Source organism: Hakea prostrata, chromosome 9 (genome assembly GCF_041222555.1).
Source record: "Hakea prostrata isolate BN-2017 chromosome 9, UWA_Hpros_2, whole genome shotgun sequence".
In the NCBI taxonomy this organism is placed as follows: Eukaryota; Viridiplantae; Streptophyta; class Magnoliopsida; order Proteales; family Proteaceae; genus Hakea; species Hakea prostrata.
In genome coordinates this window covers 6,448,031-6,459,362 of record NC_142608.1, presented here as the reverse complement: position 1 = coordinate 6,459,362, position 11,332 = coordinate 6,448,031, and the positions used below count along the sequence as shown (strand labels likewise).

At 38.8% G+C, this 11,332-nt stretch overlaps 3 protein-coding genes and 2 non-coding genes across 6 annotated transcripts; 1 reads left to right on the top strand and 4 right to left on the bottom strand.

Moving 5' to 3' along the window:
• Positions 1-373: 373 nt before the first annotated feature.
• On the bottom strand, positions 374-501 carry LOC149004325 (small nucleolar RNA snoR80). Its single transcript, XR_016170026.1, has one exon. It is a non-coding gene; the product is annotated as a small nucleolar RNA snoR80 (small nucleolar RNA).
• Positions 502-644: 143 nt separating this feature from the next.
• On the bottom strand, positions 645-741 carry LOC149004324 (small nucleolar RNA Z157/R69/R10). The gene has a single exon (XR_016170032.1). It is a non-coding gene; the product is annotated as a small nucleolar RNA Z157/R69/R10 (small nucleolar RNA).
• A 2,968-nt stretch (positions 742-3,709) lies between these two features.
• Positions 3,710-5,321, top strand: LOC149004323 (uncharacterized). Its single transcript, XM_089168606.1, has 2 exons — positions 3,710-3,794; positions 4,840-5,321. Exons 1-2 carry the CDS (start codon positions 3,710-3,712, stop codon positions 5,319-5,321), a joined length of 567 nt encoding a protein of 188 aa, XP_089024732.1.
• An 883-nt stretch (positions 5,322-6,204) lies between these two features.
• On the bottom strand, positions 6,205-7,286 carry LOC149004322 (protein NDR1-like). The gene has a single exon (XM_089169041.1). It carries the CDS (start codon positions 7,282-7,284, stop codon positions 6,469-6,471), a length of 816 nt encoding a protein of 271 aa, XP_089025167.1. The 5' UTR covers positions 7,285-7,286; the 3' UTR covers positions 6,205-6,468.
• Positions 7,287-8,302: 1,016 nt separating this feature from the next.
• LOC149004321 (protein NDR1-like) lies at positions 8,303-11,231 on the bottom strand. 2 transcript variants are annotated; one of them, XM_089168663.1, is made up of 2 exons: positions 10,979-11,231; positions 8,303-9,439 (listed from the first exon to the last, which is right to left on the bottom strand). In XM_089168663.1, exon 2 carries the CDS (start codon positions 9,207-9,209, stop codon positions 8,589-8,591), a length of 621 nt encoding a protein of 206 aa, XP_089024789.1. In that variant the 5' UTR covers positions 9,210-9,439; positions 10,979-11,231; the 3' UTR covers positions 8,303-8,588. The 2 variants fall into 2 exon arrangements, with proteins under 2 accessions (XP_089024789.1, XP_089024790.1); XM_089168664.1 differs by having other exon boundaries at positions 8,303-9,428.
• Between the last annotated feature and the right edge of the window lie 101 nt (positions 11,232-11,332).

The window sequence follows — 11,332 nt, the reverse complement described above, 5'->3', positions numbered from 1 at the left end:
ATTTCTGTAGGATTTTCAGGTGAATTTCCAAGTTTTTGTGACAATATTGTTTAAATTCTTAATCAAAATCTGTTCTTTAAAATGTTTTTTCTAAAATTAAAATAATTAATCCCATTTCTAAGGTTTATGTTGCTTTTGTCATCTGAAAATTTATAGGAGGGTTATCACCGTATTAGGGTTACAGTTGCTTTGTCTTCGTGAAAATTGTTGGGGTCTTCAATTCAGAATAATCAAAACGTTTGGGATTCTTGCTGAAGACATGCCAAGTTGTTCATCGAATTGCTTGCGAACGTATTCTTTCAAGAATAGTATCTCTTCCCTCCTGTTCTCTTCTAACGGTTCTAAAAGATAGAAAAAAGAAAAAGAGTTAAAAAATTGTCTGTGGTGTTTCCACGATCAAATGGCACGGAAATGAAGCCATAAATCAGGATAGCCACAATTTGGATTTAGCGCCCAAGCCATTATACCTAAGAGGAACTTTTTTTCTCCCCCAGAATTGGTAATGGTCGCATTTCCTCCTCTCTTTTCTTCTTGTTCACAATCGTCGGTTCGAGATAATCAACCAAAAAGCGAGAAAAATAAATCGTCTTCACAATCGTAAATTCGAAAATCAATCCAAAAGAAAGAGAAAAACTCAGGTATAAATAAGTGCTCAGACAGCCAAGGGTTTGTCTTCAGATTCAGGGACGATGCCCAGATCAGAAACTCTAGTCCACATAAGCTTCATCACCACACAGTCATACCAAACAAGTAACTTCAAAAATAAACATAATGAGAACTCAAAACAATACGGGAGAGAAGCAAGAAAAAACCAGACGAGGAAATCTTAATCTTAACGAAGAAAAATCTCAAACGACGAGAGAAAGAAAAATCCGAAAGGGAAAAAACATTCATCCCAATAGAAAGAAACTTCTTCAAAATCGAAAGCTCTGTTAAGGATCGTAGAACAGAAGAAGGGAGAAGATGGAAGAAAAGAGAGATCAATCCCTATTTATAGAGTTTCTGTTCATCACTAGGGTTAGCCCATAACGATTAGGGTTTTATGATTTCTGGAGGAGGAACCGAAGAAGTCGAGACGTTTATTTTAACCTAGATACAGCCGTAAACGTGTATAATCGGAAATCATGGGCGATTTGTAGATTAGTTTGGGCCTTATGGGCCGGGCCTTAATGCTTTCCACCCAACCTATTCTTCCACTCATTTACTCATACTTACATGAATGTGGGACCCACACTATGCGGATTGTGAAATTGTAGCACTTGAACTTATTAACACTTGGTCTTTTGTACCTTTGCCATGAAATAAGAAACCTATAGGTTGTAATTGAGTTTACAAAATCAAATGGCATTCAAATCGGTCATACTGAATTTAAGGGGGTTGAATTCCATAAGACTTTTGCCCTTGTTGCTAAGTTGGTTATTGTTAAAACACTTCTTATAATTACTACTATCATAGGATAGTCATTGCATCAATTGGATGTTAACAATGCTTTTCTCCATGGCAATCTTGATGAAGACACAAAGAGTGACATGCATTTGGAGGTACATTTTCTAATTAGTATATATATATATCATACATACATACATAAAGTAACCAATTTTTATTTTTTTAAAAAGCCCTAAAATAGAAGTTCCCCTTTATCACCAAAAAAAAGAAGGTTACATGGGCTGGAAGCCTGCAACCAAGTAGCATTCTCTTGACCTAAAAAGTTCCCCTTTATCTCTATGGGAGGATATACGCTAGCTCAACTCTCAAACTTCTCCACCTTGGGTGCTCATTGTGACTTCAATGCTTATTTGAACCTTGACAACAAGGTGGGAGGGGGTTCTACCCCTAGCCGCAAATATAGATCTTTTCGCATGTGCTTGGATGATATGAACCTTTTTGAGCTTAGGCATATTGGCCATTATTTTACCTGGAGTAATCACAGTGAAGGGATGAGAGAATCTCTTCAAAGACTGACCATGTTGTGGTCAACCAAACTTGGCTTAACACTTTTCCTGCCTCCTTTGCCAACTTTGCTAATAGAGGTATCTCTGATCACTCCCCAATGTTATTGAGCATTGATGTTCCCAATTTCATCAGAAGGAGGAAACAATTCTACTTTTATAACCATTGCGCTCACCATCCTAATTTTTTGCCCTTAGTTTACTCAGCTTAGCAACAACAAGTGAGAGATTCTCCTCTCTTTTCTCTTCTTGCAAAGCTTCAAAAACTAAAGGAGGAGCTTAAAAGCTGAAACATAAATGTCTATCATAACCTTGATGAACAAATTGAAGTAGCTTGGACTTCTCTTAATACCACCAAATCACTGTTACAACAAAATGGGGGGGGGGGGGTGTCTCTGAGGCCTTGCTTCAAAAGGAAAAGATTGAATTCACAACATATTCCCGCTTGCTTAATGATAGGGAAAGTGCCTTGAGACAACAAGCGAGAATAAAATGGTTAAATGATGGTGATGGCAACACTTCCTTTTTCCATAGATTTATCCACTTGTGTAGAGCAAGGAATTGGGTTTTTGCAATTCAAGGTGGAAATGGCTAGCTTATTACAAATGAAGATGCTACCATGCTGAGGTGGTTAATTTCCATGGAAATACCTTTGGAGGCTCCCCTCCTCTTGTTTGCCTGTGGTTTGACGTCCTGATTGACAGATCCATTAGTTAGGAAGGTGGCATGTTGCTTACTAGGCCGGTCACCGTTGAAGAGATTGAGGGGTAGTCTTCGATGCTAATGATGATAGTGCCCCTAGTATAGATGGCTTTGGTCCGGTTTTTTTTCAAAAAAACTTGGAATATCATTAGTGGGGATTTTCGCGCTAGTATTTTAGATTTTTTTGAAAATCTCCACATGCATGATACTCTTAAATTGTCAAGGCTCACTCTCATTCCTAAGGGGCAGGTGTGGAATACTTTTGGTGATTTCCGCCCAATTGTTGTTAGTAGTTGCTTAAACCGCTTTATTGCCAAGATTATTGCTAATAGTATAAATTTGGTGATACACAAGGTGGTAGGCCCTAATCAAACCGCCTTTACAGAAGGAAAACAGATCACATATAACATCCTCTTGGGTGAAGAGATTCTCCATGATTACCAGCAAAAAAGGGGTGAAGTGTGCTTTATGGCCATGATTGATCTCCATAAAGCTTATGACTTTGTTCAGTGGAGTTTCCTTTTTTCCTTGTTGAGTAAACTTAAGTTTCCTATGTCGTTGGTGCTTTTTAGCATTTTTCTCCAGGTGTTTACAGATTCCTTATCTATGGCAGTTAGGCAAGGTTTATTCAATTATCATCCTCATTGCAAGAAGCCTGATATTTCTTCAATGTGTTTTGTTGATGATTTATTTGTCATGGGTGCAGCCACATAAAGAATGCAGAAACTCTTAATGGACTTTTTGGCCTTTCTATTAATCGGAGTGAATCTAACTACCCTGATGATGTCATAGGTCACTTTGATTCCACTTTGGGATTCACTCATGGTTCTTTTCTTGTTAAATATTTGGGAGTTCCCCTCTCTTGCAAAGCCTTAAGAGTTCAAAACTTCAATGATCTTCTCCAAAAGGTTGACCAGCAGCTTAGTTCATGGAAAAGCAAGACATTATTTTATGCGAGTAGACTTACCCTTATCAAATCTGTTATGATGAGCACCATCTCTTATTGGCTTCATATTATTCCATTTCCTAGAATTGTCATTAATCATCTTGAGAGTTCGATGGCAAAGTTTCTTTGGAAAGGTGGGCATGATCATGGTTCACATAGAGTTGCTTGGAAAGCCATCTGCTCTCCCAAGGAAGAAGGTGGGTTGGGGTTACGTAGTTTGGTCGACTAGAACAGGCAGCTCTCTCTCTCGGCATTTTTGGAACCTTGTCTCGAACCAACCATCATGTTGGGATTCCTTTATTCATCATAGATGGCTGGTTAAGGACTCCATTTGGTCCCTCTCTGCCCCTAGCAAGCGTTCCTCGACTTTTAGAGTAATTTTGAGAACCTATGACATTGTGATGAAATGCATACAATTTCATCTTAAGGATGGGCAGCGAACCCTTCTTTGGCATGATCCTTGGGCCCCAAATAGTGCCCTCAAATCATGCGATGCATAGATAATTGAAGCTCTGGGAAGAAAGAAAGAGGATACTGTGAAGGTTCTCCAGGCTCTTGGCGGTTAGCAGTTTACGACCCTATTCTCTTTAGGCGCTGGAATGATATTCTTAAGGTGAAGTTGAACCCTAAGCTCCCTTCAGATTCTATGGTTTGGGCCCCTTCTACAATGGTCATTACTCTCTTGCTTTTGCCTACATAGCCACTTGTCCTCCAATGGCCACTGTTTCGTGGCATACTATTGTTTAGTGTTCCCTTAGCCAACCATGCTTCAGCTTCATTGCTTGGCTAGCTTCTCTAGAATGTCTCCCCACCAAAGTAGTAATCTTTACCTGGAATAATCTGATTGATACTACATGTGGCCTTTGTGGTGTTGAGGAAGAGTCTCAATCACACCTCTTCTTTGATTGTTCTTTCTCTCGAGTGGCCTGGGAGGCAATTCTGTCCTTGAATGGCTTTGTTTTTTCGTCCCAAGCCTTCTTGGCAAGAAGAGTTAAAGTGGATAGTCGATCATTTTTCGGGCAAAGACCTCATTGGCAGTGTTTAAAAATTCAATTTTTGTTGCTCTATTTACAGGGCTATGGGAAGAATAGAATAACCGATTATTGCAGAGCAACAATCATAGTAGTGAAGATGCCATCGTTTCACGAGCATTTCCAAGCTAGTGCTTGATACAACCCGTAATCATGCTTTTTTAAAAAGATAGTGCATTTGGTGTTAATTTTCAACTTCAAATTCTTGAAGTTCTGAGATGGCAACCTCCATATGTTGGTTGGCGCTGTGTTAATTGCGATGGTTCTATTAGAGGACTCGATGATTTTGGTTACTTGAGTAGAAACTACCGAGGTGGTGTGATTTTTGTTGCTGCCGATGCTATGGGTGAAGATCATGTCTTGGTTATGGAACTGTTGGCAATTAAAAATGACCTCAAGAAACCTAACAAGATTGGGGTTCGAAGGATTCAAATCCATTCTGACTCCCGCAAGGCTATCCTCATGATCTTGGGTTACCATAGAGTGCCTCATATGTTGATTGACAACATCCGTTGCCTTCGGCAGAGATGCTGGGACTATATATTCTTCCACCATGTCATGGAGTTGAACCAAGGAGCGGATTTGCTTGCTGGTCTCCATCAACCTCCTGGTGAGATGCAATTTGATCATGGAGGTCTCCCCCGGGCTGGTCTTTGTTATCCATTACGACACGTCAGGGAAATCCTTTTATAGAATGTAACTTTCCTATTTCTCCTTTATCTTAATACAATTTCCTTGTTCAAAAAAAAAAAAAAAAAAAAAAAACAGTAATATTATAATAAACAAATCTTAAATTTTAAATACAAGGAAAAAAAATCCAATTGGTTGTAATCTTATCATTTTCTCTTATCTTAATCAATAACAACAGCAATATAAATGGATTTCGTTTTTGCAGTGCCAGAGTTGCACAGCTGCGTTACCTTCGATGCTCACCACTTGTCCTGAGGTTACTTAGGTCTACCCTGCACTTGTAGTTCCTTCAATATGGATTATATCACTTCTGACAGAGCATTTGTAAGTTCCTTGCAAAGTAAGTCCCTGCTAAACGACTTTCTTTAAGCTATCACTTATGGGGAGCGGGCACAATAGGTCGTCTTCCCCCGTTTTGCCCTCTCCTCTTGCGCCTGAGTTTTCTTATGTCTTTTACAACTCGGGTATGAACCTTTATGGAATCTCCATAGACCCCGTGCCCTCCACTTCATCCACCCTATTTTAATTCTTTGGGACCTCATCTTCTTCACCTCTTTACTTTGATTGACCTAGATACCTAACAATCACTCGAGGAATCTCTTTATTGTCAATATCCCCTTCATCACTGTCATGACTAGTTCAAACTAGATATTCTTCGTCTCTACTAGTTTAAAGCCTTTTGATTCCAAGCTACTCTCCTGATTCTAATTTGGTATTATCCCCCTTGGGTCTCATCAATCACACTTCATCCGCGAGCATCACCGGGACCTCATCTTGATGTCTTTGGTTAATTCATCCATTACCAGAGTTGCAGCTGCGTTGTTCAATGCTTGCCTTGTCATGGTCGGGGTGCCTTGTAATTGTTTTTCCAGAAATTTGTAATTTGCAAAGTAAGTCCCTGTAAACAACCGAGTCACTGGAAACAGAGAGGACGAATAGGTTTGTCGCGCGAGACAGAAAGGGATTCCATCAGGGGTTTCAAATTGTAAATGTGAATAATTAAAATCTCAGAAGGTAAAATAAGAAACCTATAATTACAATTACCGTCAGATTTATTCGACAACACGTGGCGCAATCTCAGCCGTGCTACCACCAAAAAAAGAATCCGAGCATAACAGGAAACAATCACAGTGTTCATGGAGAGAAAAACCTATCGTCCATGAAAAGAATTCAAGACACACAAAATCAAGAGGGAAAAAATAACCCTAACGAAGCAGTGCCGGCGGAAGCCACCGCCGGAAGCGGCGGATTTCATCTTAATCGGTTTCTTCTTGGTTTTCTTGCCTTGCTTGCCTACACTAACATCACCATGAACTCTAAACCTGTGCCGTCCAGTTTTCCGGCCAACGATCGTGTACCTAACTGCCGTTGCCAGATCTACCCTGAAACTCACCTCTTCGTCTGACGAAACTGTGTTCACCGCCGTTTTCCAAGGAATCTTCACCTCCTGAAGGTTCACTTGCTTGGTGGCTTTCTTATGATGCCCTTGATAGAACCCAGGTATGGAATCGTTGCCAACGGGAGAGCTGCTGAGGTTAGGAGCGTAATAGAGAGTAACCATGAGGGCATCGTAGTAAATTCCTTTGAACTTGTTGGAGTTTTCGATTTTGATCCAGACGGTTACTGTGGTTGCAGTGGCGGCAGCGGCGGTGGTGTTGGTGGTGTTTAGGGCAGGAACGTATATGTTTTGGATGGAGAAGGTGGGTGGAGAAGCGCGCAAGCTCAGCCAGACGAAGAGAGCGGTGAATCCTAAAGAAAGGATCAAGCTCAAACAACAACTGCAGCAGCTCGTCGATTCTGACATGTTTGACAAGTAGGAAAAAAAGAAAAACAAAAAGAAAAACAGAGAGGGGAAGCGAAGAAATTGGAGAAGTAGGAAGGAATAACTTCTACATCGAGAAAAGCATAGCAGAGGTGAGGAATTTCTTTTTTTTTCTTTTTGGGTAGAAGAGTTGAGGAATTTCATTTCTTGAGAACTTTCCAGTGAGAAAGCTTGACTCTTTTCATGAATTGAGTGGAATGGTCTTACGCGTGGTCCCCACGTTCATGTAGGGCCATGCTCCCTTGCAGTTGTTGTCTGATACTGGCCGTTGAGAGATGACATAAACTTGTTTCAGGTCCCTCTACGTCAGTGCCATACAGCGTGCAATTTGGGTCGCCAGACGAACGTTTAAAGTATTATACCGAACGTACAATTCTTAGTTTACTCAGTTGGGTTTTAATTGTTACGATTGGATAATTATCTCAATCATGAAAGACTCTTAATTTTTCTCCTATTTCTTTTTTGTTAATTATTAGAATTTTTTTACATGCGAGTCCCTTTAGTGGACCATAAATCATATTGGTCCTTTAATGCAATATATTATGGGGGGATGAATCCTAAATAACTAACACCATTATATTCAAATTTCAAACGTCAATGAACCAAAGTGCCTTGGGGCGATTTTTTGACATCCAAAGGCAGTTTGTCATAAATGGCCCAAGCTAGAAGGTATTTGGGTGGCTATAAATTTGATGATTCTAGACATTGGTGGGTACGTAGCTATTGCCTAATACTGTCACGGTAAGGATAATTTTTGCTTTGGCAAGTGATAGTAATGAGAAAAACATTATTCGGTTGGAATTATATGCGATCAAGCGTGACATGGATCTAACGATGATAGAAATTCGATCTGATTTTATGGTGGCCATCTAATCTATTCAGGGGCATTTTTCTACATCTTAGAGGGTTGTTGATTTGATCATGGAGATTAAGGAGCTAAGGGGTAATTTTTTTATATGTAATTTTGTTCATCATGTTCGGGAGATTAACGTTTGTGTGGACTTCCTGACAGGTTTCCTTAATACCTCCCAAGAAATCCATCTAATTGTAGATGCTCTTCCATTAGCTCTTTCTGCTTTTATTTGGGATGATGCCAACGGTAAGAAATTCTTCGAAATGTAATTTTTTTTCTTCCTTTATTTAATCAAAGCTCCCTTTCTCAAAAAAATAATAATTAAGAAATTGTACACTTAAAAATCTTTTATCAAACCAAACCATGAAATTCCATCTATGGAAATTAAAAGCACATTAAAGAACAAGCATACATGAGGTAAACCAAACTGTATCCAAAAGAAGGGGGAGGGAGAGAGAATAGTTCTAGTTCCCATATGATCTCTCTTGTTCATTGCTCATATACATGTTCTAATTACAAGCTAAGTATCCAAGAAGGTAATGATTTCATCAGAAACCAAAACCCAAAGGAAATAATGGCCTTGAAGATCGAAGACTCATTTCTTGTGTTTCTTGGGAGAAAGACGAAGCTTTAGTTTTTTCTTCTTAGATGGTACCTTCCCATCCTTTCCAACTGGAACCTTACCTTCCATGTTAACCCCATGATGCTTGCTCTTCCATAACCACATTTTGTACTTAATTCCGGTCACCAAATCCATTCTCAGCGGCGTCGTCATGGTCGTGATCTTCGACTTCGCCGTCTTCTCTGTTGTCTGGTTCCGCAATCCCTCTGAAACTGCTTTCTGAAGTACATATTTATCACCGTTCACTGTTCCATACTCTTTGATAGACCCTTTGTTCAGAGACACTATCTGGTTAAATGTGGTTTCACCCAGACTCTCATTTCCATAAAACAATGTCACCTTTATTGGATCAGTAGTAATAGAATAATCATCGTTTGGATTCTCTATTTCCAGAAGAAAGGTGACGGTTGTGTTATGAATCAGTATCTCTTTGCTAGTGGTATTCATCGCTTCATTGAAGCCTGGAACATAGAAGTCTATGATGGTGTATTTTGGGCTTCTGGGAGGTAAGAGAAACCATAGGAGGAGGAAAAGGATGATTGAGAGAACTACAACTTGGGCGAGCCATAGATAAAAATTTCTAGTTTCACACATTCTTTTCTGGGGTGGAGAGGACAAAAGGAAAGATTGCAGGTTTTAATATTCTTGAAGATGATGATAAGCTACGCTGTTCTTCTTTTGACTGATTGGTTCTTTATGAGAAAAAGAGGGAGTTTGAGTAGCTCTTCCTTTTTGGGCAAGGCTGGGACAAGCTACTCTTGCTTCTTTTATCAGCAACGGTCATTGGATTCCAACTCCACAAGAGAAGCTACTCTGATGCTACTCTGGTTTATATAGAGGTAGATGTAAGTATGGTTTCTTTAAAAAAATAAATAATAATAAAATATATAAAAAGAAGAAGAAGAAAGAATATGTAATATATTCTATAAACTTTATAGCTTCCTAGAAAGATTCAACAATAACCAACATGTAAGAAGACATGAGTTTGGATCCTTTACCCACAAAATAGGTATTGATGAGATAGACGAGAGGTAGATCCCTTCTAATATATGGTAAAAGACTAAAAGGTGCAAAAAGCAAAATGCTCTACCTACAATCCTAACTTGAAGGAAATTTAGTATTTTTTTTTTTTGAGTCTGACAAAGGAGATTAGTAAAGCCAATAAATATTAGCTAGAATTAGAAGCAATGGTCTAAATGCTTTAGGACTGTTTGCTAACTTGAGTTTGGAGGTTTTAAACATCTAGATATTTCAAATTTATAGAGTCATGGTTGATAAAATTAATTGTTTGATTAACCTGAATTTGTGGTTCGAAAAGTTCCGTCAAGGTGATTTTGTGAATGCGCAAATGTTTAGCGCTTTTATAGAGATTTCATCTCATACCCATAAATCTAGAGATTCACACAACCATACAAGTATAAAATTTTCATTTATTAATCTAGAGATTTGAAATTTATGAATTCATGTAATCAAAGAGACCCTTAAACAATCTCGTGTGACCCTTAGCTGCGTTTGTTTGCAAAGGTGGGGTGGGAAAAAAGAGCTGGAAAAAAAAAATGTGAGCCCCATGTGTAGTGGGGTGAGGGAGAAAGAAATGAAAAGTTTTGTGGAAAAGTGATAGTAGTGAGTCATATTTTTTACTTTTCCAAACTTTTTCCACAAAATTCCACCAAGTTTGTGGGGTTTTAAAATGGCTTAGAATGAGAAAGTTGGGTTGCCACATCCGCAGATTTAAGGAAACTTGTCTCTTACTTTTCCACCCTAAGTAACTAAATGATATAAAATTTTAGAATTGAAAGAAAAAATAAGAAATCTACACTTTTTACAAGAATTTTCCAACCATATTTTTATTTCAACAAACGAACAAAGCCTTATAGGCCTTATAGAATAACAAAGAAAATATATTAATGACCAAAAGAAAAGTCAAGTCTAAGGGTATTTTTTTTTTTGGGGTAAAACTCAAGGGTAGTTGAAATTAAAAATCTTTTCAAATTTTGATTACAATTTACAACCAACCTTCTAGGAAGGGTTTCCTAGAAGGACTCAATAATAACCCAAAATACCAGTCAACTCCTTTGTGGGTTCCACTCTTAGGGTTGGTTTGGGTCTTCTTAATAAAAGAGAAAAAATTCGCCTGGTCTACCTTCTTAGTGTGTGTGACCACCTACTACATTGCAGTGAGAAAACCAAAAAGTCGAGAGAGGATACAGGGCATGGAAAACCTCAGAAAAGTAAATTAAAAATAGCCACTTTGCAAAGAGCAGATATGATCAAAGGAAATAGTAAAAGCAGAAGAGGCAACATCGATGGCCACTGATAATCTATTTCAAACACACAAATTAAGAGACTTATTAGAGACTTACCTCCCTCTCTGGATATATAAAGAAATCTTCCTCTGTGAGATCTCCACGGTGAGTAACTGAATCTGGAGAAGAATTATAAAACGTCTCACAGAGAGAGACTTATATGAAAACGCAGCTACCGCCGGCGATTTTCTCCAGTGTAGTAGCGGTTACCACTTACCGCAAAGGTTTTCGGCTAAGAGATAAAGAAAAGAAGAAAAGATCGACGCGTTTCGGGGGTTTCCACTTTCCACGAATCTAAAGAGAGTTCTAAAAAAAATATATATTCTGTGAAAACTGATCAGGAACGACTCCTTCTGACCCTAAAATATCACTGCAATCAATCCACAGAGTAACTGAATGCTCCAAGCGAGC

Excerpts from the sequence above, each read along its gene's own strand:
- LOC149004322 (XM_089169041.1), bottom strand. The coding sequence starts at position 7,284 with ATGAAATTCCTCAACTCTTCTACCCAAAAAGAAAAAAAAAGAAATTCC.
- LOC149004323 (XM_089168606.1), top strand. The coding sequence starts at position 3,710 with ATGGCAAAGTTTCTTTGGAAAGGTGGGCATGATCATGGTTCACATAGA. Across the intron at positions 3,795-4,839 it reads CTGCTCTCCCAAGGAAGAAG|TTCTGAGATGGCAACCTCCA; the intron begins GTGGGTTGGGGT and ends AAATTCTTGAAG.
- LOC149004321 (XM_089168663.1), bottom strand. The coding sequence starts at position 9,209 with ATGTGTGAAACTAGAAATTTTTATCTATGGCTCGCCCAAGTTGTAGTT.